The following is a 26,717-nucleotide window of genomic DNA, read 5'->3' as shown; positions in this document are numbered from 1 at the left end:
GTCACTCCACCACCAGGCTGACTCTCAGCCAGTGCATCCTGGGATATCAGCCGGCCCCTGGTTCCTTTGACTCCGAGCCAAAAGAGGCCCCTGTAATTGAAGCGTGGTTCCGCCGTCAGAAGGATCAGGCGGTCCACCACCGCAGTGAGGCTCCCGTGTTCCATCCTGGTGATCACGTCTGGCCCTCCACCAGGAACCTCCCGTTCCACCTGCCGGAAGCTGAGCCCCTGGCTTGTGGGGCCCTTCAAGGTCCTCCGGAGGGTCAATGAGGTAACCTATTATTTCGAACTCCCCACCAACTACCAGATCTCACCCTTGTTTCACTCTTCAGGCTGGTGGTTCCTGGTCCCCTGGCTGATGCTATCCCCTGCGATACCCCTCCCCTGGACTTCGAGGACCCCCACTTATGCTGTTAGGTCTTTCCATGACTCCCAATGTTGTGGGGGTCGGCTCCAGTACCTGGTGGAGTGGGAGGGGTACAGTCCTGATGAGCGCTCTTGGGGCCCAGTGGCGGACATCCCAGCGTCATCCATTGCCGTCGTTCGGCCCGCTCCTCTTCCTTGGGTCCGTCCTCCTGGCCGGTGTCATCTTGCGGCAGGGGCTGCACGTCGGCGGGGGGGGGGGGGGGGGGGTTACTACTGTGACTCCTACTCCCTCCGGCGCTAGATGTCGCCAGTCTACTAACCACCGGTCCTGGCAACCCACATTGCTCACACCTGCTCCCCATCGTTAAGCACACCTGGACTTCATCGCCACCCTGATTACTATCCCTACATATAGCCCTCACCAACCTCAGTCATCAGGCAGCATTGGTTCTGTTTTCATGTCTCAACGCTGCTTTTGTTTTGTAACTCTCCATGTTCATTATTATTAAACTCACCATCTGCACCTGCTTCCTGACTCCCAGGAGTCATGTTAGAGTTCAGAAATCTGTATTTTCAAAACGCAGGCCATCAATAAATCTGCATTTTAAACCATTTCACTTGATCATAGAGTGATCAGGGGTGTGCAACTAGTTTTCCTTCACAGAAAATACATGAGTGCAACACATTTGGCAGAAAATAGCTTCATTTTCTTCAGCTGACAACAGCAGTGCAATGCTATTTGTCTAGCAGCCACACAAGTAAATGAGCTTACAATTAAAAGGCAAGGTCTTTTTTTGCAAAAACAATTCATGGCCATTATATTTCCAATGTTTATCATATAAATAATGTAGCCAGTTACATTTCCTAATGTTTTGTTGGAAGTTAATCTTGCATTGTACCAGAGAAAAGTAGGCTACGCTGAGAAAAATACCAGAGGTACACGTTGATGAATTCTCATCCGACTGGAGAAATGCAAGTCAAGCACAATATTTGTCTGAGGCCAAGCAGAAATTACAATAAGAAGCATTTTAGCAAGATATTTCTTGCTGAACAAAGGCAGAATACTGCGCTAATACGACCCCTGAAAACTATTTTGGTGTGCTATGAAAGTATAGTTTCTGAGGTTTCCAAATGCATATTGCATGCAATGATTACGAGGGGGTGTGGTATGAGGTATATATTAGAGCAGTAAAAATAAATGTTTTGTCATACCCGTGGTATACCATGGCTGTTAGACAATCAGCATTGAGGGATCAAACCACTCAGTTTATAATAAAGGTTATACAATGGGTGGGTCTAATCCTGAATGCTGATTGGTTAAAACCTCATTCCACCCCAGTAACCATTCCAGCCAGTGTCTATTCCACAAATTACCACTAGCTAAATCTCTGATGTTAAAATGGCAGTCTGTTCCATCTGACTGCGCAATCCACTGTCTCATCAACCCAGCCAGTCAATTTATAAACTTGATCTCCACTATAAAAAGCATCTAGACATTATCTCACATTTCTTTTAGACTAATATTTAGTTTTCAACATCTGAGACTTGTATAAACCTTGCTGTCTGTCGCTTCGACATTTGCAACATTGTTTCAATATTCCCATTCGATCTCCAGCTGTAGAGCTACCTCTGCCCTGGACTACATGACAACATGTAGCGATCACATGTAGGACTTTGATTGTGTATGATTTGATTTATGTATAATTTGATTTCTATGTGATTTGACAGTATTATGTCATTTTGAGCTTTGCTTTCAATGGCAGTGCAGTATTCCTTGTTTGCAATTAGAATGGGTGCAGTTTTAAGGGACCCCTGCTGCTTCATTATGATAAACACACCTTTCACCATACTTGACAATATCACAATTTGCTTGTGTTTGGGGGTTTTACGCCTTGTCAGATGATTAATGACTGATTAATGACTGACATATATGACTGGGTAACAAAATTGGACTGATTATTCATTCCCCTCATCTTTTTCTCACTTGATCAGGCTTGTAAGGAGTTGGAGAGAGACCCGAGAGGACCAGGTTGCTCTTGTCATGACGTTCTACAGCCAGTAGAGGGAAATCTTCACCAAGGTAATACTCGATATGGCACAACTTCAGAGTGAACGATCAACCTCTAAAAACCTGTGTGGTCACTGTGGTGTGAATGTAAAATGCAAAAATATACAAAAAAGGCTTCAATTATTTCAATTTCCATGATAAGCGCTCAATTATTTATTAGGTGGTTGCCAACGCCCACTAATAGCAAACCCTTCCAAAATGCCTTGAACAGGATCATTTGTGAAGCCAACAAAATGGTGCAAGAAATCCAAACCATAACTTTAAACAATTCATTCAAAGGCAAAGGCCTTTCAAACTTGGGGATTTAAGATTTGAATACAAGGTCAATATTCATTCACGAAAATGAACACATGTAAGCAAAACGTGTGTATCAAAATACTTGAAATGAATGGGCATTTGGCCAGGCCTCCTTTAATTCATCCTCTTTCACATTCATTCTTACACACATTGCTCTAGTCTAGTACAAAGTATTCAATCATTTACATACCATTATTTGAAACTTTTAAAATCATATTTACCCAGTTATTCAAGTTGTTTTAGATCAGAATATTGGCACTAAATGCTGTAATAAAAAAATGATGAGTCCGTGTGAAGACTTACCTTTGGTCCCTCTAATAGTAGTCAAAAACTATAGTATATCATAGTTTATGTTTGACACTCATCAGTTGATGAAGTTTGATATCAAAGCCATTTGAGACATTGAGTCACTTGCACAAGTACTTCTTGCCTATCTTCATGATGTTGTGGTTTTGAAATCTTACCTCTTGTAGCCTTGTTTCCATGTATGAACTTGTTTTAAACCAGTGAGCAGCATCCTCGGATAACATGGTTTGTGTTTTCACCAATGCACACTCATTCATACCCATCACCCATCCTGTTGGCATCTCCATTGCTAATGTTATCCCCCTCTCCATCCCCTAGTTCCTCCACCCCAACCTCTTCCTCCCCTCTGTCTTCCTCCTTCTCTGGACCTGGTGGGGGTGGCTCCAGGACTGGAGGTGGGGACTGGGGAGGTAGGGGGATGGCCTCTCCCTTCTTGGCCAGCTCGGCCAGCTCTTGGGCAGAGCAGGTGGGGGTCGGGGTAGGGTAGGTGTGGTGAAAGGATTCATAGTCCACCTCGTAGAAGCCCTCCTCTAGGGAGAGCACAGGGGTGAAGCGCTCCCCCCACATGACCTCTGAGTCTAGGTAGGAGCTGCGCGCCTGGCATGTCATTCCTGGAGAGAGAAAGGGGGGAGGGAGACAGACAATACTGACATGAAATAGAGGATAGGAACTTGAAACGACTGTGTGATTGGGTATAATCTAAATGGGGTTTTTGTCAAAGCCCTTGTCATGGAATTATACTAAGACCTGGATCCAAGCTGCGTCGTTGTGATTTGAGGATCTAATTAAGGTTCGCTATGCTTTGTCTTCCTGACTTTAAATGAGCTGTACTCCTTTCATTGAGCAAACATTTTAGCAGAGTTTCCAGGGTTGTACTAAAACAACTGAGACAAGAGAAACAGGATCTCACTGGTGAAAAGGAAATAGGCTGACGAGTGGTTCTAATACAGAGATGTGCATCTTCTCTTTCAATCACACACGTGTACACACATCAAACACACAGATGCAGAAACACACACACACACACACACACACACACACACACACCTTTCTGAATATTTATACGTGGATTGCCTATAAATAGCTTGTGAGTATTTTCATCCTCTGCTCAAGTAAACCGTGAAGAGCCACATCAATTACAGTACATATTATCCACAGGAATGAAGAAACAAACCGACAGACCATGCACAGCCAGCACCAGGGGTATATCAAGGCAGACAGACCAATGTACACACACACACACACATAGATATTAAGTGTGTGTGTACAGTGGGATACCTACATACTGTGCCTGCTGATGATTTTTAATATACAATCAACATACCAATTAGCCTATGTATTTTCATGAAGCATCACACCTGGCAACCATCATTACGCACACCTGCTCCCCATCGTTATGTACACCTGGACTTCATCAGTACCTTGATTAGTTCCCTTTTATTTAGCCCCCAGTAGCCTCAGTCTTCAGGCAGTCTTGGTCTTGATTCCCAGTACGCTGCTCTTGTTTTGTATATCATCATGTTCTTCCTTATTAAACTCACCAACTGCACTTGCTTCCTGACTCCCTGCATCTATGTTGCAGAAGCTCCCATTCTTTAAGCACCTGAGAGATTAACAGCAAACCAGTAAACTCTTTCCTACTTCAGGCAAATCCCACTTCAAGGCCTGATTGGGTTTGATCCCTGAGGGAAAAGAGCAAAACAACAAACTGTTGTCGATAGCTTTTAAAAATTCAATAAAGCATTATCTTTTAGTTTGTCCCTTGACTAAACGGTCAATATTGACATGGGATACTGAGGAAAAAAACAGCCCTTGCTGTGCGATGGGTCAAAAGTTCTCCCTCTGTTAAACCAAAGTCTATATATTGAGTAGAATATCAAAAACAAATCTGAAGCAATAACACCCACCCGGTCTGCATCCTCATGAACAAACCCAAAGGTAAATCACCCGCAGTGTGTCTTTGAGCAGTGGTTCAGTTCACTGCCACCGCCCACTCCTGGACCGATAATCCTTGCCAGTGGGAGGGATAGGGTGGGAAAGGGAATTGGGTCATTCCATGAAAAGAGTGCCTTTTGTGTCCCATTGATATTTTAAGTAGAAATTGTGCACCAATATTTATTTTTAAAAGTCTGTAATATTAAATTAAGTGCCCTTTAATATAGACCATATGGATAATTCAATAAATTAGATGACCAAAGGCTTGCTTATCACGCCCTGACCTCAGTTATCTTTGTTTTCTTTATTATTTGCTTAGGTCAGGGTGTGACAAGGGTGGTTTGTGTAGTTTTGTATTGTCTCTGGGTTTTTGTATGTTTATGGGGTTTTTCTAGTCTAGGTGTTTTTATGTCTATGGTTGCCTAGATTGGTTCTCAATCAGAGGCAGCTGTTTATCGTTGTCTCTGATTGGGGACCATATTTAGGTAGCCATATTCCTTGGCTAGTTTGTGGGTTGTTATTCTATGTTTAATTGCCTGTTTGCACTAGTCATATAGCTTCACGGTTCGTTTTGTTGTTTTGTTCAGTGTTCATTCTTTTCATTAAAACCTCTTACAGCTACCCCCCTACTTCTTTCAATTTCCGCCTGAAGACATACCCAAATCTAACTGCCTGTAGCTCAGGTCCAGAACCAAGGATATGCATATTCTTGGTTTCATTTGAAAGAAAACACACTGAAGTTTGTGTAAATGTGAATTGAATGTAGGAGAATAAAACACAATAGATCTGGTTTAGATAATACAATGAAAAAAACATGTTTTTTCATTTTTATTGTTGTATCATCATCTTTAAAATGAACAAGACAAAACAAACATTCAGATAGGATGATGAGGACAATTTCAGTGAAAAACATAAGAGGGCAACAGTACTTGTGCAAAGTTTCAGAATGATAACTTCCAAAATGAGTGTGCTACATGACATTTATCATGAAGTCACCCAGGTGTCCCACACAAGTAGCCCAAATGTACCCAAGTGGCCAAATTGGTGAAGTTATACATTTTGAATGGAATAACTATATACAAAATACCAAAATGGTATTCTAACACACCTCCCCAAAAAATGGAGAAAAAACATTAAAAAATATATATACATTTACAAAATAACACTTTCAATATTTGGAAGACCCTCAGTCCTCTACACAATATTGTGCTGCTGAGGGCCTCCCGGGTGGCGCAGTGGTTAAGGGTGCTGTACTGCAGCGCCAGCTGTGTCACCAGAGACTCTGGGTTCCCGCTCAGGCTCTGTCGTAACCGGCCGCAACCGGGAGGTCCGTGGGGCGATGCACAACATCGGGGGTGGGGGACTTAATTTTGCAGAGAACACAGCGACGCCTCCATGCTGTGCCCTTTTGGCCCTGAGGCACATCCATGCCTGCAGAAATAAATTTGGGCAGATGAACACCACTTGTGGCAGGAGCTGGATGAACCAGCTTCAGTGGGGGATGGACACCTTGGCACTGGGGGCTCCCATTCGGAGTCAGTGTCACTGTGAAAAAAAATGTTCAGCTAATATAGTTTCACATATGAGCCCTGTATCAACAGGTATAATAAACAGATATATATATAGAGTGCAGGGAACATAGGGTTGAATATATTATTATAGACCTGCTAGATCTACTGTCTCATTTATATTATGATAGCCCAGCTAGATCTACTGTCTATTTTATATTATAACATTTCATCTAGATCTACTGTCTCTATTATATTATGACAGACCAGCTAGATCTACTGTCTTTATTATATTACAACAGACCAGCTGTATCTACTGTCTCTATTTCACTTTGGCCATTGTTGTGGGCCTGCCCTCCCCTCAACAGCCTCAAATAGGCTATTTCATGTGGGGGTGGGGTGGGGTGGAGCGGCAGACACACGCATCTCGGCCATGCTCCCTCTAATCCACAATATGTATATATACACACACAAACATAGGCTATGGGTCATAAACATACATACAAACATACCCCCACCCACAATGTATAGCCAACGTGTACTTTAAACATTTCATTACATTTCATTACATTTTTATATATTGCTACTAAAAAAAATTAAATCACAAATAATATTTTATATTATTAATTTCAAACAACGGCATTAGCATTAGAAGAACTTACCAGTCCAAAACGATGTCCTGTCCGTTCAAAAAATATTGCTCCATTTGGGAATCGCTAAATGAATCGTCCTCCAACAATCTCACTTTCCCGATCAATTTCTTCTAAAATTGTGTGTACATCTGTATATCTAGACTTAGATTTAGCTTTCCCTGACTTAGTCGCCATACTGATTGATATATAAACAGCTGAAGATGCGCTTTACCAAAACAATGCTGTGCGTAACATGCGTGGCTCCTGACCCTCTTTACGCCGGAGTTTACTACATGGGTTGGTCTTCCAACACATAAACATTACATATTGCCGTTTACCTCAGCTCATTGGCTATCTACCCAGCTAGATTTCAAGACAATCAGTGGTCATTGGGTTAAAATACAGTCAATCAACAAAACAGCGGTCATATCATTGGTGCACAATCATTACTTGTTGTCTTCAAATCGGCTTCATTCAGTCAATACATACCGCGAAATGACCCATCACGTTTGGTTGTGTTACAAACAAACCAGTTGATTGCAATGAAACCTTACATGACTGGAAAAGTCACGTTTAGTGTGTGTATTTACATCAAATGTGTTGTCGAAAATGGAATGAGACGGAATTCACGACAGGCGGTTCACAAAATGTTTAGTGTTAGGCTATAAAAATGGATTTTATCAAACAAAAGACCATTCATTGTGTAACTATGAGCATTGGGATTGCAAACAGAGGAAGATCGCCAAAGGTAAACAATTTATTTTATTGCAATTTGTGATGTTGTTACGCCTGTGCTGGTTGAAATAGTTTTTTTATGGGGCTTTGTTCTCAGATAATCGCATCGTATTCTTTCGCAGTAAATCCTTTTTTAAATCTGACAACGCAGTTGGATTAGCAAGATTCTAGGCTTTCGACCCATGTGAGACACTTGTATTTTCATTCATGTTTAATATGACTATTTATGTAGCGATCACCGTATGTTGTCGAATTTAATCCCGCTAACGGGTTCGGTGCGCAGAGAGGTTAAAAGATTTATGTACGCTTATCACGCTGCGCCTTGGTCTCCTAATTATGACAACCGTGACATTGCTAAAGTGCCAAAATCCAGCATTTTGACATGTCCCTCTGTCAACCCTATGTCACTTCTAGGAAGATTTTAACCCACTTAATCCCCAAATGTCTCCAAGTTTCACCATCATTGTAAAGACCTAGTTAGTTATATTGTTGCTTTGACAAAGTCATTTTTGAAGATTATTATTTATTTCATGTGATTAGTGATTTCATTTACGTCTGTCCCGCATTTTAAGGTGAACCCTGTTAAGTGAACTTAACTCTCGTTTTAATATGTTTTTAACAGAAACATTGAACATCTAATAGTCAAATCCTAGAGTAAAAGCAGGTGAGCTGATTCTAATCTTTTTGGCCATTTTCTGGTGTTTTGTGGTGGAAAACTGAAAGGGTCAAACATAACACGTCAACTGTAGATAGACAGGCTAGAAATGTTTTAACAAATACTTTTTAGGGGGAAGCTTGCATTCAATTGCCACGGTGCTATAGAGGCGGTGCTATTGACATGTCTGGGATTCTCCCACAAACACACAGACGGGCTTCCGTGGAGTCCCTTCCGCTTCTCACAGCAGCCAGAAGACCCTAATAGAGGATATTAGTGTCATAACGTTGGCCTGGGGGGTAGGTTTATGGCAGTCATAAATACCTCTTCCCCCCTTTTTCCTCTCTCTACCCTACTGAGGTTACATTTGCAAAACACTTGGTTAACATAGAGATTCTGGGAACATCAGAAGGTGGGGGGAAATGAACTATATTCTGACAATCCGATCAATTCAACATATACGGTGGTACTTAATGAATATGATGCCAGTTCGGTTGTCATCTGAGACATTCTCATCAATGATAAGATGACATAAACTCTACAGTGGAAAGTCTACACATCAGAGTTATCGGATTCACATGGAATTGTTGTTCAATTTAAATGTTTGAATATGACATTATTTGTGATGGGATGAAATGTGATTTTAGCTTCTAAAATGTGAGATTTGGGTTTTCATAAGATAGGGCTCTGCTCAATCAGTGGCCCGCCCTGTGAAGGGACATGGGCTATAAAACTTTTCAAACACGCCCTCATCTCCCTTCGTATATAAGCCATTGACGACAATATAACTTCCTGTTCCGAGGACAACGGTCCTATGTTAGAATGGTTCAGATAATAACTACAGAACGAAGCCAACATCAGCGTGAGCTTTGGTTGCGAATGGTATGAACTTTGAACTCTCATTCACTACAGAAGTGATACCTCCTAGCTGTTGAGTTAGCAACAGCAGATGCAAACGCAGGTTAGGAAGGAACAGACAGAGTATCCCGTCTACCACACAACGACGTTACTACAACGTATTCAATTGTCAACCAGAGACATTCTTCAAAGGACTCGGTTGGGCAACACGGCCTTCCATCTACCACCAACCTACCGAAGCGCAGCTCAGAGTAAATATTTATTGCATTTTCCTTTTCCAAATGGGCGGTAATTTAGAATGCATTAGATACTGTATTTATGATAGCACAGCTTCGGCTTTGTTCCTCAGTTTTCCCGCTCCTTCTCTCAAACCCAGCCCCTTTTCTTTTGTGTAACAAGCTGTCATATCTGTTCCGCCCGCTAGGGACGTTTTCCTTTATGACGTCATTTGTAATCAAGTTATGATTTATTTATTTGTATGTGTAATTCTGTGTGATTAGTTAGGTATTTAGTAAATAAATGATTAAACCCAATTTTGTATTGCTGATTCAACTTGTTAGCCAGGGTTCGTACAGATAACTAAGAATTTACAACTTTCAGATGAGACTGAATTAAGATGACGATTGATATTGACTGCTATTGATGTAAAATATTACTAGGTCTTTAAGAGTTTATTCGGAAGATAACAGCTCTATAACTATTATTTTGTGGTGCCCGACTCTCTAGTTAATTACATTTACATGATTAGCTCAATCAGGTGATATTAATTACGGAGAAATTATTTTATAGAATAGCATGTCATATCACTTAATCCGGCATAGCCAAAGACACGACATTAGCGTACAGGACAATGCTGTGGCCATTTAGGACAGTGTAATTGCAGTCCTTGTCAAGTGCATTCACAGCCAACGTTAATTGGTAATACCCTGCAAGTCTCGAGTGATTCCTGACGACTGCATCCTCTTCATCCCACCAAGTGAATGAATGCTTATAAACAATGTCACACAAACCTGCATTAGATTCTCATATTATACGTTAAAGTATCTGTATTATAGTGTTATTAATGTAATTTTAATAATCATTTTCTACATCATTATGATTACAATAAAATCTCTCTAGGTAGAAGTTTGTCGGCACAGATCTAGGATCATCTTATTCTCCCCAGGTCCGAACCTTAAATTAGATGAACCCACCTGTGGCTTCCACCATGCCCTCCAGGATGACCACTACCTCAAACTCCTCTCTCTCCAGCTGTTCCTGTGAGATCTCCCAGAAGGGACTGCCCTCGTTGAACTCGTGACAGATGATGAGTGGCGACACCAGGAAGAGCCTGTCGTCCCCCGTATCGAAGCCCACATTGATATCCGTCTGATTGAGAGGGATAAACTCCCCTTCCTTGGTCTGCTTGGAGCGGATCAGCTTGGCCCGGATGGAGGCCTCCACGATGTGTGAGTTCCTCAGGTCTCCGACCCTGAACATCAGACACAGCTTGCTGTCCCTCACAGAGATCACCGCCTTGTGGGAGAACATGAGAGTCTCGGCTCGCTTCTTTGGCTGGGAGATCTTGACGAACATGCATCCCACCATGAAGGCATTAACAATGGAGCCCAGGATGGCCTGGACTAAAAGCAGGAGAATCCCCTCTGGGCATTTATCAGTGATGACCCGGTAGCCGTAGCCGATGGTGGTCTCCGTCTCGATGGAGAAGAGAAAGGCGGAGACAAAGCCGTTGAGGTTGTTCACGCAGGGGATCCAGTCTCCATCATCGGTGTGGTCCAGGTCTCCGCGGATGTAGGCGATGAGCCACCAGATGAGACCGAAGAACACCCAGGTGGTTGTGTAGACCAGGGTGAACACCAGCAGGTTAAAGCGCCACTTCAGGTCCACCAGGGTAGTGAAGATGTCTGTCATGTAGCGGTATTTCTCGCGCACGTTGCCGTGATGCACGTTGCACTTGCCATCCTTCTCCACGTAGCGCTGGCGCCGTTTCCTCAGGGTACGTCCTGAACGGTTGGAACCTTTACAGGCCCCACCTTGCCTGCCACCCACCACCATGGTCCGGTCTGTGGGCACCTGTGTGTTGTTCGTGTGAGAGAAAGAAAGAAAGAAAGAAAGAAAGAAAGAAAGAAAGAAAGAAAGAAAGAAAGAAAGAAAGAAAGAAAGAAAGAAAGAAAGAAAGAAAGAAAGAAAGAAAGAAAGAAAGAAGAGGGTTAATGACTGTGTGATTTAACAAAGTAAGTTATTGCTAAATTGCTACATTCCATCAAAACTTCCATCACCTTGTTTTTGGGTGTATCCCATCTTGGTTTTGACAGCTTTTGGTCCTGTTTCTCCACATCCTGTCCAAAACGCCTTTTGAAGCAATTCATGGCCTCAAAGCGTTGGGCCACAGTCGCTGTTTCTGGCCCCAAACAGTACGCTTTCTAGCTGGAAAACATAAAAGCATATTTACATGAAAGATTATTCAAATTCCACTGTGTAGCGGACTAGCGACAAACCTGTGACATTTCATATCAAACTGAAATGAGGTGTGGTGGTTTTTTAGTAATACATCATAAAATATAGAAGAGCCAACGCAAGCTTTTATGAACAGCTCTCCAGATCAACTCATTATTGCTGTTCACCTCTGTCAACCTGGGCAGGCGAGGTTCAGAGACATGGTTCATTTCTGTCATTGATCGGCAACAGCAGACACCCTCAAGCCAAACAGAGAACACGCCAGTAATTCATTATGCTCAGAACAACTTCACAGTGTTAAATCCCACCTTCCCACATACACACTGGGGCATAAACACTGGGACACACACACACACACACACACACACACAAACACACACATACACCATGACCCTCTATTTCACAGCTAACTACGTGACTCCTGGCTCACTTTAGAAAGGATAAAGTGAAACCATTTTAAGTAATCTGCCTCATTATGCCTTTTGTCATCCTCCCAAATCGCTCCAGTCAATCCAGATCTATCCACCACCGCGGTGTGTGACTTGCAAGATTCTAAAGATGAGAACGACTGAACTCCAGATGGGTTGCAGACTACCGGAGATGTAGATTGCATGATCATCAGCCTGAGACAAATCGCAGTTAGACTTGCAATGTCTGCCACCAGCAAAAACAAAACAACTCAGCTTCCTCATTTGTCGTTATGTAGATTCCAGAGCTGATTACTGGTGTCTAAAGGCAGTATAGCAGGTGTAATGTGAGAGGGAGTGAGCTTAAGGATTACTCAGATAGTCCAAGGATACTGCTCCATGGCCATCTGTTCCTTTGTATTGACAGAAGTTGCTGTTGTGAGCTGCTGGGATCAAAGCTCCTAGTTCCAGTCTCCTGTGGTAAGTGTGGGGGGCAGGGGAGGGGACAGGGCAGAAAGCCACACTCTCCCTCCCTCAGGAACACTCTCACAATCTCACTCACCTCATGTCAGCTTGTTGCACTTTTGTTGTTATAAAGGCCTACAAGCAGCGCTTAATATAAACTAATGACAAGATTGAGTGTGTCCGTGTGTATGTCTGTCTACGTGTGTGTACCAGTGGAGGCTCCTCAGAGGAGGAAGGGGAGGACCACCTTACGCAGTGAATTAAAAATAATGAAACATTAAATATATTCACATCACCAAATACCTGATTAAAACACACTGTTTTGCAATGAAGGTTTACAGTTGTCTCAACAACACACTTTAGGCCATTACTATGGTGTAGCCAGAGGACAGCTATTCCCCGTCCTCCTCTGGCGACATTGATTTCAATACAAAACCTAGGAAGCTCTTAGGCCTTACCCCTTCCATAGACCTACATTGTAATTATGACCACTTTCGGAGGACATCCTCCAACCAATCAAAGCTTTTGCCATATGAACAAACATGTTGTCCATCAAATCATAGGATTAGGATCAGAGAACAAACCTAGTGTGTTGTATTGCGGTTGTGCCACAGAAGCTTGGTGAGTTGGTGACTTATTGGCTAGAGATTGACAGTGAAGAGAGTGATAGCTGAACATTTTTAGGGATATTTTTCAAATCAAATTCGTTTTTTTAAACTTTAGGAGATGGAGGTAGATTATATATTGTTTTCTTGGTTTTATTTTTGGGTGGAGTTAGTGCAATTTATTTCAATTTGCCTTGCTAACTAGTAGAAAGTACTAACATCGCTCACGAGTAGCGTAGCGGTCTAAGGTACTGTATCTCAGAGGCATGCTAGTCACTACAGACCCTGGTTCGATCCTGGGCTGTATCACAACTGGCCGTGATTGGGAGTCCCATGGGGCGGCGCACAATTGGCCCAGCATCGTCCGGGTTAGGGTTTAGCCGGTGTAGGCCGTAATTGTAAATAAGAATTTGTTCTTAACTGACTTGCCTAGTTAAATAAAGCTTAAATAAAAAAAGGACAAAATAAGCATTAGCTAGCTACCATATATGTATTTATAGCCCATTTGTTTGTCAGGAGAAAATGTGAATGTGATCAAATTTGGTTTATATTCAAACTTGGGCTGGCTATGCTGCCTATACCTTTTCAATCCAAAACGATTAACTGGAATTTAACAATCAATATAGACTGAGTTAATTTTTTTACGAGACCTACAGTTGCAAATATGCATAAAGCAAGCAAGTTATATTGTCTATCAGTTGTTGTCTCTGTGTCTGGGTAGAGGAAATCCCCCTGTTAGTCTAGTCTAAATATAATTAATATGAACAAGTACAAGGTTGCTGCAGTTTGACAGGGTTTTCTTCAGGAGATTTTTATAACTATGTGATCTGATTAGAAAAAAATGGTCCCATCATAGCCCATATAAAACCTTTTTGCAATAGTCCTGTAGCCCAACCTGTTCTCATAGACTAGACGTAATCACTGTCAAAGGAAAAACTCCAGGCCCCAGGGAGAACAATTTGTCCCACGGCTTTATCGGGGCTTTATTCAGGAACGTTTCTTGGGCTACTTTAATGTGTCTAGGCGAGATTCGCAGTCTGTGTTTGACTTTGGGAATTCTGAGATGTCTAAGTTTAACTTCATGGACAAACTTGTTGCCCAAACCTGTGATGCCGCAGCTGTAATGGAATGTCCCCTCCTGTTCCCTGATTAAGAGGTGATGACCACTCCACTCCACTACCATTGCCAACGCTCTCCTGACATGAACTGAAGCCATGTCTCATGTGCCCACTCATCCACTGGCACGTTGAATGTTTCCTCTCCAAGGACTGTGAGTAGCAATGTCAATTTTCTCTCATTATTACTGTATGTAGATTCAATCACATACAAAAACCCAATCACATGATTAAACATCAATGATTTTACTCCTTGCTTGGACTAACTCATTCTTAGCTCTTTAGTCTGTGTAGTGTATTGTGTTGTTGTTTTTTGTCTTCCCAGTCAAATCCTGTCCTGCCCTCAGTGGAAGATTTGAGCTCTTCTCCAACACCATCCCTCCATTATGAGCCTGTCTTGCACTGAAGGCTATGAACACCTCAATCCCTGTCCTGCACTGAAGGCTATGAACACCTCAACCCCTGTCCGGCACTGAAGGCTGTGAACACAACCCCTGTCCTGCACTGAAGGCTATAAACACCTCAACCCCTGTCCGGCACTGAGTCTATGAACACCTCAACCCCTGTCCTGCACTGAAGGCTATAAACACCTCAACCCCTGTCCGGCACTGAGTCTATGAACACCTCAATCCCTGTCCTGCACTGAAGGCTATGAACACCTCAACCCCTGTCCGGCACTGAGTCTATGAACACCTCAACCCCTGTCCGGCACTGAGTCTATGAACACCTCAACCCCTGTCCTGCACTGAAGGCTATGAACACCTCAACCCCTGTCCGGCACTGAGTCTATGAACACCTCAACCCCTGTCTTGCACTGAAGGCTATGAACACCTCAACCCCTGTCCGGCACTGAGTCTATGAACACCTCAACCCCTGTCCTGCACTGAAGGCTATGAACACCTCAACCCCTGTCCTGCACTGAAGGCTATAAACACCTCAACCCCTGTCCGGCACTGAGTCTATGAACACCTCAACCCCTGTCCTGCACTGAAGGCTATAAACACCTCAACCCCTGTCCGGCACTGAGTCTATGAACACCTCAATCCCTGTCCTGCACTGAAGGCTATGAACACCTCAACCCCTGTCCGGCACTGAGTCTATGAACACCTCAACCCCTGTCCGGCACTGAGTCTATGAACACCTCAACCCCTGTCCTGCACTGAAGGCTATGAACACCTCAACCCCTGTCCGGCACTGAATCTATGAACACCTCAACCCCTGTCCTGCACTGAAGGCTATGAACACCTCAACCCCTGTCCGGCACTGAAGTCAAGCCTCTGATCAACTCATGCCTCATACCCTCATTCAATCGCTGCTGTGATTCCTTTCCAACAGAGTGGAAGTAGCCCTCTCATTCCCACCCTTCTCAACTGTTCTCTCTCAGCTCAGCAGTGTCATAGCTTAAAACATGTTTACAGGGCACAGAGCTTCTGGAACAAAACAGCCAACACTTTAAATAAATAGATGTTAATTATAGAGTAGGGTGGCAAAGTAATGGTCGCGGGGCACATTGAAAGTGAAATGCTCAAGTCATCTTTCTTTTGAGCCAGACTGCCCCCGTTCTATAAACTGCCGCCCAGCATTTACAGTGGGGCAAAAAGTATTTAGTCAGCCACCAATTGTGCAAGTTCTCCCATTTAAAAAGATGAGAGAGGCCTGTAATTTTTATCATAGGTACACTTCAAATATGACAGACAAAATTAGAAAATACTCGTTACCTGTATTAATGGCACCTGTTTGAACTTGTTATCAGTATAAAAGACACCCGACCACAACCTCAAACAGTCACACTCCAAACTCCACTATGGCCAAGACCAAAGAGCTGTCAAAGGACACCAGAAACAAAATTGTAGACCTGCACCAGGCTGGGAAGACTGAATCTGCAATAGGTAAGCAGCTTGGTTTGAAGAAATCAACTGTGGGAGCAATTATTAGGAAATGGAAGACATACAAGACCACTGATAATCTCCCTCGATCTGGGGCTCCACGCAAGATCTCACCCCGTGGGGTCAAAATGATCACAAGAACGGTGAGCAAAAATCCCAGAACCACACGGGGGGACCTAGTGAATGACCTGCAGAGAGCTGGGACCAAAGTAACAAAGCCTACCATCAGTAACACACTACGCCGCCAGGGACTCAAATCCTGCAGTGCCAGACGTGTCCCCCTGCTTAAGCCAGTACATGTCCAGGCCCGTCTGAAGTTTGCTAGAGAGCATTTGGATGATCCAGAAGAAGATTGGGAGAATGTCATATGGTCAGATGAAACCAAAATATAACTTTTTGGTAAAAACTCAACTCGTTGTGTTTGGAGGACAAAGAATGCTGAGTTGCATCCAAAGAACACCATACCTACTGTGAAGCATGGGGTGGAAACATCATGCTTTGGGGCTGTTTTTCTGCAAAGGGACCAGGATGACTGATCCGTGTAAAGGAAAGAATGAATGAGGCCATGTATCGTGAGATTTTGAGTGAAAACCTCCTTCCATCAGCAAGGGCATTGAAGATGAATCGTGGCTGGGTCTTTCAGCATGACAATGATCCCAAACACACCGCCCAGGCAACGAAGGAGTGGCTTCGTAAGAAGCATTTCAAGGTCCTGGAGTTGCCTAGCCAGTCTCCAGATCTCAACCCCATAGAAAATCTTTGGAGGGAGTTGAAAGTCCGTGTTGCCCAGCAACAGCCCCAAAACATCGCTGCTCTAGAGGAGATCTGCATGGAGGAATGGCCCAAAATACCAGCAACAGTGTGTGAAAACCTTGGAAAGACTTACAGAAAACGTTTGACCTCTGTCATTGCCAACAAAGGGTATATAACAAAGTATTGAGATAAACTTTTGTTATTGACCAAATACTTATTTTCCACCATAATTTGTAAATAAATTCATTAAAAATCCTACAATGTGATTTTCAGGATTTTTTTTTCTCATTTTGTTTGTCATAGTTGAAGTGTAACTTGCACAATTGGTTGCTGACTAAATACTTTTTTGCCCCACTGTATAATGGACAAATAATTCATCATTACCAACACCACCTACTCTCAGCATATTTCTCTAATGACCCCTACCTAACAGACAGCAGATTTTCATTAAGTCCCTGGTTTTAGATGTTGAGATGAAAACACTCTCTGCCACACACACACACCTGATTAAACTTCTTTGAAGTCATACGCTTAAAACGATCAGCCTCCATTCCCCATGCTCTGTCCAGTGGTAAAACACTGGCAGTAGGTGTGGGTGTGATGAGGAGTTGCCTGTTAGTCAGCAGCAAATGTGTGAAAGCTGAAAGCCATATTAATAATGCAGGTCTCTGTGGGGTACGTGGCGGGAGGACAGGCAGAGACAGACGGAACACGCTGGGAGGCCACAAATCAGCCACTGATCCATCTAGAGGTGGGCCCGCCTGACGAGAGAAGATTAAAGAGACAAGGGGACAACATGCTGCATACATGTATGACTGGGAGGAGAGACATTAGCCAAGGACTGGCAGGGGACGGAGAGAAAGGGAATAAGGGAGGGAGACAAGTAAACAAACAGGGAGAAGGAAGTAGATAAAGAGATATAGGAAAGGGAAAAGAGAAAAACAAATGAGGAGTGAAAATGAGAAGGAAAGAGAGGGACAGAGTAAGGTGTAGCGTTGGACAGGGCAAAAGGCAAGGGTGACAGAGTAGATTGGCGAGCAGATCGGTCAAGTAGAGGGTTTCAGGGAGGGAGATAACGAGAGAGACAGTAAAGAATAGTTTAATAGGGACAGAAAGAGAGAGATGGAGAGAAGGGGTTCATGGTTAGAAAGGAAATGACAGGTGTGGTTGGAAAGAGGAGAGGCTAGAGGGAAGATGGTGACTGGTGGTGAGGCTGGAATAGCCAGGTGTTAGGTGAATCGGTGAGTGTTAGGTCTAGTGTTGACACCAGTACCACTACTGCCAGTAGCAGTAGCAGTGGCCATGTCTGTGTGTGTTTTCACAGGCTCCTCTCCAAGTTTTCCTTCTGACCACAGCAGCTTCCCCAGAGGCTCAGTCAACCAGCATGGCTTCATCCTAAAGACAGGACTGACCCCAGTGCAGAGCAGCCAGGCAGCATCTGCTTCCTCAGCACAGCTCCACTGGCACAGCATGTTACAGCACTAATGCCACCCAGAATAAAGAATAGTTCTGTCAGGGATAAGGGATGGAGGCCAGCCTGTTGGAATGAAATGTTATGTCAGCAGTATGAGAAAAAGATGGTCTCATTTTCTGTGTCGCCTTTGTGAGAATCTTGTCTTGAGCACCAGTGATTCTCTACTTTTTTCTTCTTATTTTCTCACTCCATGTATCACTCTCCCCTGCTCCTCCGTCTCTTTCCCTAGTCACTTTTCTAATTTCATCTGGGTTCCCAGTTTGGCTCAGGATGATGAGGGTATAATGGCTTCATTGAAGTGTAATGCTTTATAATGAAATGACCTGTCCAGTACAAACTGAGAGCCACAGGTAGACAGTGAGACAGACAGACTTGCCAGGACAGAGAGAGGATATTTGAGCTCACTCCCCTCAGCCATTAAATTACACAGCCAAAGAGAACAGCGGTTGGGAGAGAGAATGGGTAGACGGGAATTAAAGAATACTGCAAGAAAGAAGAAGTGAAAAGAATGAGAATGGAGTGGAGGTAAAAGGAAGTGGGTGAGGCTGAAACGAGAGCCAGGCAGACTCACTGCATTCCCACTTCACACTGTAGTCTACACACTATCTTTAATGAAGGGCTTTGTACCACACTTAAACACTCTGCCCTTGAGATAACTTCATCTTAGGGGGGCAGAGAATGAGTTGTAACTGCTATTTTTTATTTTCAAACGGCTTGTGTATCATCATTAGATATGAGCATAATCATTTACATGGCTAGATATGATCTTAAATGTCTAATGCAACCGTGGGGGGGCTTGCCTCTTTTGTTTTCTATTGCTCCTCTATTGTTCCTCAAGCAAGAGGGAAGACCGATGACATCACAGATTCCCATTAGACCAACTCCTTGAATGCCCTACTCCTTAAATTTTGCAGTTCATTCTAACAACACTATATTGCTTCTAACATTATTTTTTTACCCCTTAGTGTATGTACTTTACAGTATTTATACTTGAGACTTTTCAACAGTTAAAGTTAGCTGAAGGACGTGTTTAACTAATTTAAAATCCAATTTTATTTGTCACATGCTGCAAACACAACAGGTGAAATGCTTACTTTACTACAAGCCCTTCACCAACAACGCAGTTTAAAAATAATTTAGTTAACAAAATATTTAATAAATAAACTAAAGTAAAAATAAATAAATAAATAAATAACAATAATGAGGCTATATACAGGGGTTACAGGGGCTTGGGGGTAGAAGCTGTTATGAGCCTTTTGGACCTAGACTTGACCCTCCAGTACCGCTTGCCATACTTTAAAAAAAATGTAACCTTTATTTAACTAGGCAAGACAGTTAAGAACAAATTCTTATTTACAATGTCGGCCTACTCCGGCCACACCCAGATGACGCCGGGCCAATTGTGCGCTGCCCTATGGGACTCCCAATCACGGTCGGATGTGATGCAGCCTGGATTCAAACCAGGGACTGCAGTTACGCCTCTTGCACTGAGATGCAGTACCATAGACTGTTGCGCCACTCTATGACTTGGGTGACTGCAGTCTTTGACAATATTTTGGGCCATCCTCTGACACCACCTAGTATATAGGTCCTGGATGGCAGGAAGTTTGGCCCCAGTGATGTACTGGGCTGTACGCACTACCCTCTGTAGCGCCTTATGGTTGGATGCCGAGCAGTTGCCATACAAGGCGGTGATTCAACCATGCTCTCAATGGTGCAGCTGTAGAACGTTTTGTAGATCTGGGGATCAGACTCCTGAGGGGGAAAAGTCGTTGTCGTGCCCTCTCCACTACTTTTTTTGGTGTGTTTGGACCATGATAGTTTGTTGGTGATGTGGACACCAAGGAACTTGAAACTCTTGACCCGCTCCCCTACAGCACCGTCGATGTGAATGGGGGCGTGCTCGGCCCTCCTTTTCCTGTGGTCCACAATCATCTCCTTTGTCTTGCTCATGTTGAGGGAGAGGTTGTTGTCCTTGCACCACACTGCCAGCCAGGTCTCTGACCTCCTCCCTATAGACTGTCTCATCGTTGTCGGTGATCAGGCCTACCACCATTGTGTCGTCAGCAAACTTAATGATGGTGTTGGAGTTGTGCTTGGCCATACAGTCGTGGGTGAACAGGGTGTAGAGGAGGGGATTAACTTCCCGACTGATGTCTTGAGATGTTGCTTCAATATATCCATATAATTTTCCTCCCTCATGATGCCATCTATTTTGTGAAGTGCACCAGTCCCTCCTGCAGCAAAGCACCCCCACAACATGATGCTGCCACCCCCTTGCTTCATGGTTGGGATGGTGCAGATATATTGAAGCAACATCTCAAGACATCAGTCAGGAAGTTAAAGCTTGGTTGCAAATGGGTCTTCCAAATGGACAATGACCCCAAGCATACTTCCAAAGTTGTGGCAAAATGGCTTAAGGACAACAAAGGCAAGGTATTGGAGTGGTCATCACAAACTCTGACCTCAATCCAATCGAACATTTGTGGGCAGAACTGAAAAAGCGTGTGCGAGCAAGGAGGCCTACGAACCTGACTCAGTTACACCAGATCTGTCAGGAGGAATGGGCCAAAGTTCACCCAATTTATTGTGGGAAGCTTGTGGAAGGCTACCTGAAATGTTTGACCCAAGTTAAACAATTTAAAGGCAATGCTACCAAATACTAATTGAGTGTATGTAAACTTCTGACCCACTGGGAATGTGATGAAAGAAATAAAAGCTGAAATAAATCATTCTCTCTACTATTATTCTGACATTTCACATTCTTAAAATAGAGTGGTGATCCTAACTGGCCTAAGACAGGGAATTTTTACTAGGATTAAATGTCATGAATTGTGAAAAACTGAGTTTCAATGTACATGGCTACGGTGTCTGTAAACTTCCGACTTCAACTGTAGGTTGCCTGTAAACTGTGAGTGTTACTGGTGGAGCTTGTCTGAGCTGTTTCCCTTCCATGCCATCATTCTAACTGTCTGTGTAATGCTACAGATAAAATGAAACACTATTAGATGTAGAAATCAAATAAACTTCCTCCGCACACAGAATACAAATTAACAGAATTAAATGGTGTCAACTTATTTGCTCTTCACAGCGATTGTGTCATAAACCACTTCTGACATTAATTTGAGGGCAATTTGAAAGTGAAAAGGACAACTCAATACGTGATCCTCTCCTCCGCCAACGCACGGTACTCTGCTGAGTGCGGCTGATAATGGGCTGTGGTGGCTGAGCATGAGCAGTATGCCAGAACAGCACCTCTGTATTCTTAATCAAATCACTGTCATTGCCAACACCCGTAGTCCTTAATAATATTCTCCCAATCGCTCTTCCTCACTGCCTCATTTCCACCCCAATGAACTAAAATAGACAAGTTCAGGCAGATGAGGCATACAAGCAAACCCTTTAATTTATCTTTGGGAAATAGAAAGCCACTCAGTGATAGGTTGACTGATGATTGGATAAGGAGGTGGGAAAGAGAGAATGTTTTAAACCTTGAATGGAACAAATGTTCTCTATGTGAACCGTATAGGTTAAGTTTAGAATCACAAAAAATGTATGCAGAGATTTGTAGCTAACAACATCAATGGAAAGTAAATATGAAAAATGCATAATGTGGTTACGGCTGTTGGTGAACTGAACAATGTGAATGAGGAGCGTTGTTGCAGCATCATGTCCAAAGCCAAACCTGGCAGGCTGATATGGTAATAGTCAGAGGCTGTATGCCCATAGCGGACACAGTGAAACTAGGCCCTCAGATCACATTCCTTTCGATCTTTCAACCAGATTTGAGCAGAGAAGCATATTTAGTTTCTTAAAAAAATAACCCCCAGTCTGGAAGATACAGTTTAAGAGGTATGCTTAGATATGCAGGAAAATAAACATACATTTTGAATAGAATTAAGCATAATGATTATGGCTCTAGATTGCAGGAAAAAAATGGTTTTGGTGTTTGAAAAATGAAAAATTCTCCAACTAGTGTTAACATAATAATATAAACCAAATAGTTTGGCTCCTGGATGCTGATTGGCTAAAAGCGGTATGACAATTTTATTTTACTGTTCTAATAACGTTGATTACCAGTTTCTAATGGAGATAAGGCACCTCAGGGGTTTGTGGTATATGGTAACTCCGTGTTGCGTCGTGCATAAGAACAGCCCTTAGCCATGGTATATTGGCCATATACCACACCCCTTCATGCCTTATTGCTTAATTATACCATGACATTGTTGAATACTTGTTTCTGATTGGCTTGATGGGCATTCTAGAGCGTGCATTATTTCCCTATAATGCACAGTATATTTGCACGGTCAAATTAAATGGCTATAGTTAATTCTTACATGTTCTATGTTTGAGCTGCTTTTGAAAGCAAAGGTTGAAACGAAAACATTATTGGCATTGTTGAATTGGATTTTCATAATGGCAAGCCAGGACTGATGTTTTGGTTAGCTAAACTAGCAAGTATGTTTGTTTGGTTACCACGGCAACTACTGAAGCTATCTAGTAAACTTGCAAGCTACTTCAGTGGGTGTTAAACACATTTCTATCAGCAAATGAACACATTTATAGCAGCAAATATGTTAAATTATAGCCATGGTATAAAAGGGATAATCAACTCGGGGCGCTATACAAGGTCAGTTCCAGTCTGCTAGCGCGTCGTGATTTTTGGAACACACTTTCCACATCCTTCATTATTTTCCATAGAACGCCCCTCAATTGATTATCCCTTAGGTGTAGGCATGCATGCCAAGTAATTAAATTAAATCAGCAAAGAGAATACAAATCACAATGCTGGAAAACATAGACACACAAAAAAAATGATTGAAAAGCAAAACATTCCTAGAATTAAACAGAGGCTATTTCTACACGGGCCAGAACATATTATGACGAAATGGCCTTGAAGAAACAACAGTACTGTGATGAAACAGCAGGGAGCAGATCTTGAACCCTCGACCTTCTAGCCCGAGGTCCGGCGCGCTATCGACTGTACCGCAAAAGCATACTCGTGCAGCAGGGTCGATTTCCGTGCTTATAAACCCAGGGTCGTTACACGACTCCCTCCTTTCAAAGAGCGCGTCCTCGCGCTAGCTTGCGACTCTACGTTTTACAGGAACGCGCTCACCCGACAAGCACACTCACTGTCGTGGATGCAAGATCCGATCACTTCTGACACCAGTGTAATGAAACAGGCAGGGAGCAGATCTTGAACCCTGGACCTTCTAGCCCGAGGTCCGGCGCGCTATCGACTGTGCCGCAAAAGTATGCTCATGCGGCAGAGTCGATTCCCGCGCTTATAAACCCTGGGTCGTTACAGTACTTAACATTTTCAGAGCTTATATATACTTCTTGAGAGTTTCCTAATGCGTGTTAGCTGAAAGTCCTTGATATAATTATTCAACACACATTCACGTTTGGAATATCATATTTTATTAACTCAAACTTAGTGAAAACATACTGAAAATATGTTCTCGCTATATGCTCAAGGTTAATTTAATCAAAAGCTACTCATAATACACCAAGGCTTTAAATTCAACCCATTACAAAGCCTTGGTAGATGAATACCCCACTGACCTTAGGGTCATCTTCAGAACCATGAATAGTGGTTAAGCTGGGTAGGCAGTGTAACCATTTAGCAATTCCCAGTCATATTCAATATTCAAGAACAAATCTAAACTATTCCATCTGACGCCCATATCCTATTCCAATGTTTCCATGATATCCAATTCGCTGTCATCAAATCTGAAGCCTGTCAATTGCTCTTGAGCAGCCATGCCTTCCTTTTAGAATTTCAAGAATATTTTATGTAAAAAATATAAACCAATTTGACAACGTGTGAATAGTTAGAGAAAATATCTTATTCTAAACATCCTTGACATGGATAACAGGATGCGTTGAACACACAGCGCACAGGGCATAGTCGCAGTTGACTGTTAGTTCTGGAACTATTATTTATTCAGACGTGAATCGTTGATGACGAACAGCAGCAAGGCGCAATTAAAACAGAGCGCGTTAATAATGGGGTAAGAAATAATACAGGAACATTTCACATGCTGTGCAGGAAGGAAGAGTAGGGCTGTTTTAAATTGTAGTTTACACGTGGGTACTGGGTAGGCTAAATAATTGGACTAGCTGTCAAAATCCTAGGCGAGCGTAAAATACGTTGGAGCATAAGAAGAACATGTGGGCACGTTTTCACTCACTTGCTGAAAAACAACATGAAAACAGGGCGATAACGCAACACACTAAAAACTGCCGAGAGAATAAAAAAGAGGGGAGAAGAGAGAGAGAGCGGGGAAGAGACTGAAAGAAAGAGCGTAGACTAATTGGGGATGGATGGATGGGGATAGAAAATAAATACAGTATAAATTAACAATGTATTACAATGTTTTAAATTGTTCATTGGCGTCAACAATGTATCAGTAATTAGTCAACTTTTATTCCCAAATTAAGTAGATTTCTTTCAGAAATCATTTGTTCATTTTTTTTATGCTAGGCTTCTAGTTGCCTACTAGTTACTGTTCAAATGCATGCCTTTTAAGAGCCTAATTGATTGACAAGGTTAGGTTAGCTCACTTTACCCGCTGGTTTTTAATTAGAACCACAACAAATGGAAACCTCAATAAACGAAGTTGTCCGCATGTTGACTTCACTAGTTTAATAGACACATAGCCTAACAACCCAGCATCATATAGGCTACGCAAAACTGATGCAAATTAAGTTTGCCCCCCTGACAGTCTCCGACCATACATGAACCCAGTTTGGTTGTCTAATAGCCTTGTCTGTTCAGTCATATAGGCTACTACGGACATATATACATCATCGTCAGGGTTACTAATGTATTAAGCATTTTATAATTATGGTAGTTAATAAAATACCTCACCTCGGTTCTACAACAGTGCTTGGTTCGACACGTCTGCACGAGCTCTGACCAGTACCTGTTAAAGGTAGGTTACATCAAACACGATCACAGAGCGCGCCGCCAGTGCGTGTCCACATATCAACGCATCTTATTCCTGTAATTTGACAGAAAACTGAATTAATTAAAATAATAAGTTGCATTTACTATCAATATAGTAGTTTGGAATGAACACGTCTGGATATATTGGCTTGGTGGTTATCCATGAGTGGCAAGGCATCCTTTGTTTTCGCTGTGCTTACCTTCTTTCCGAACTGGATTTGAGAGTCCCATGATCGCTGCCATAGCAGATCAGGTGGCGGATTTAAAGCTGTAAGTAAGACCACCACAGTAAACTGTCACTTTTTTGTTCCTCTTGTAGCCCACCCCGGTCTCACAGACTGGACGTAACAGCCAGCTGTAGTCTACAGTTCATTGTGCGCGAAGGAACGGACTAGGCTTGCCACTCCTACTGTACGCGTAATGCAAAAATCCCCTCCCCCCCATCCGCCCTCTGTACTTTACAGACTGCTAGGCTTTTCTCATTATGTGCGATCTAATATATGGGTTTCCGTGCTGTGCTTAGTGCTCAGCGCTAGACCTCTATTGTGGAGTGGCAATCGTATTGGAATGATAACATTACTATTCGGCTTTGACTGCCCTCTGCGCGGTGGCATCAGTAGTCCCATTTGACCCGGTGCAAACCATTCCCTCTCATCTACCGTTCATTAAGAGTGATCATTTTTTCTCAGCGGGAATGCTAAGATTGCCTGCTGAAAAATGGTAGACTATAAGAAATGCAGAGGTAGGTGGCTGCATGACCTATCTATGAGATTACATTTTCAAGAGTTAATTTAAGAGCAATTACATTGTATCAGCCATTAATGTGTGAGACACTCTTGCATGATGAAAAACCTTGGCTGAGACCATAAACTTGCTATAACTCACCAAGCTAATGCCTATCCTCTGGGCACAGCACAGAACTCAGTTCAACTTCTAGTTTTAATTCACATTTGGTTGAGTTGTCAACTAACCTGAATTCAATTTGAAGTCAACAACAAAATGTCATTAGATTTAGGTTAAATGTTGGGAGAAAAAAATGAAGAAATTCCCTTACCTTTATTACTTTTTAAAGATCCAATCAGTTTTCCACATTGATTCAACATAATCACAGAAATTGTCTGTTGAAATTAAATGGAAACAATGTTGATTCAATCAGTTTTTGCCCAGTGGGTACGGCTTTAGTTCAGTGGGCTAACCCGTCTTGTGGCATACAGATGACCTAGGATGACTGTGGAGAAGGA

The 26,717-nt window shown here is 42.8% G+C and overlaps 1 protein-coding gene across 1 annotated transcript; it reads right to left on the bottom strand.

Annotated features, from left to right (window-relative positions):
• Nucleotides 1-2,562: 2,562 nt before the first annotated feature.
• LOC110538793 (G protein-activated inward rectifier potassium channel 4) lies at nucleotides 2,563-25,946 on the bottom strand. Its single transcript, XM_021625772.3, has 5 exons — nucleotides 25,677-25,946; nucleotides 25,399-25,531; nucleotides 11,639-11,786; nucleotides 10,553-11,432; nucleotides 2,563-3,647 (listed from the first exon to the last, which is right to left on the bottom strand). Exons 3-5 carry the CDS (start codon nucleotides 11,726-11,728, stop codon nucleotides 3,286-3,288), a joined length of 1,332 nt encoding a protein of 443 aa, XP_021481447.1. The 5' UTR covers nucleotides 11,729-11,786; nucleotides 25,399-25,531; nucleotides 25,677-25,946; the 3' UTR covers nucleotides 2,563-3,285.
• Nucleotides 25,947-26,717: the final 771 nt, after the last annotated feature.

The sequence above is a fragment of the Oncorhynchus mykiss genome, chromosome 2 (assembly GCF_057628025.1).
Source record: "Oncorhynchus mykiss isolate SJ-2025 chromosome 2, ASM5762802v1, whole genome shotgun sequence".
NCBI lineage: Eukaryota > Metazoa > Chordata > Actinopteri > Salmoniformes > Salmonidae > Oncorhynchus > Oncorhynchus mykiss.
This window is presented reverse-complemented; position numbering and strand designations above follow the sequence as displayed.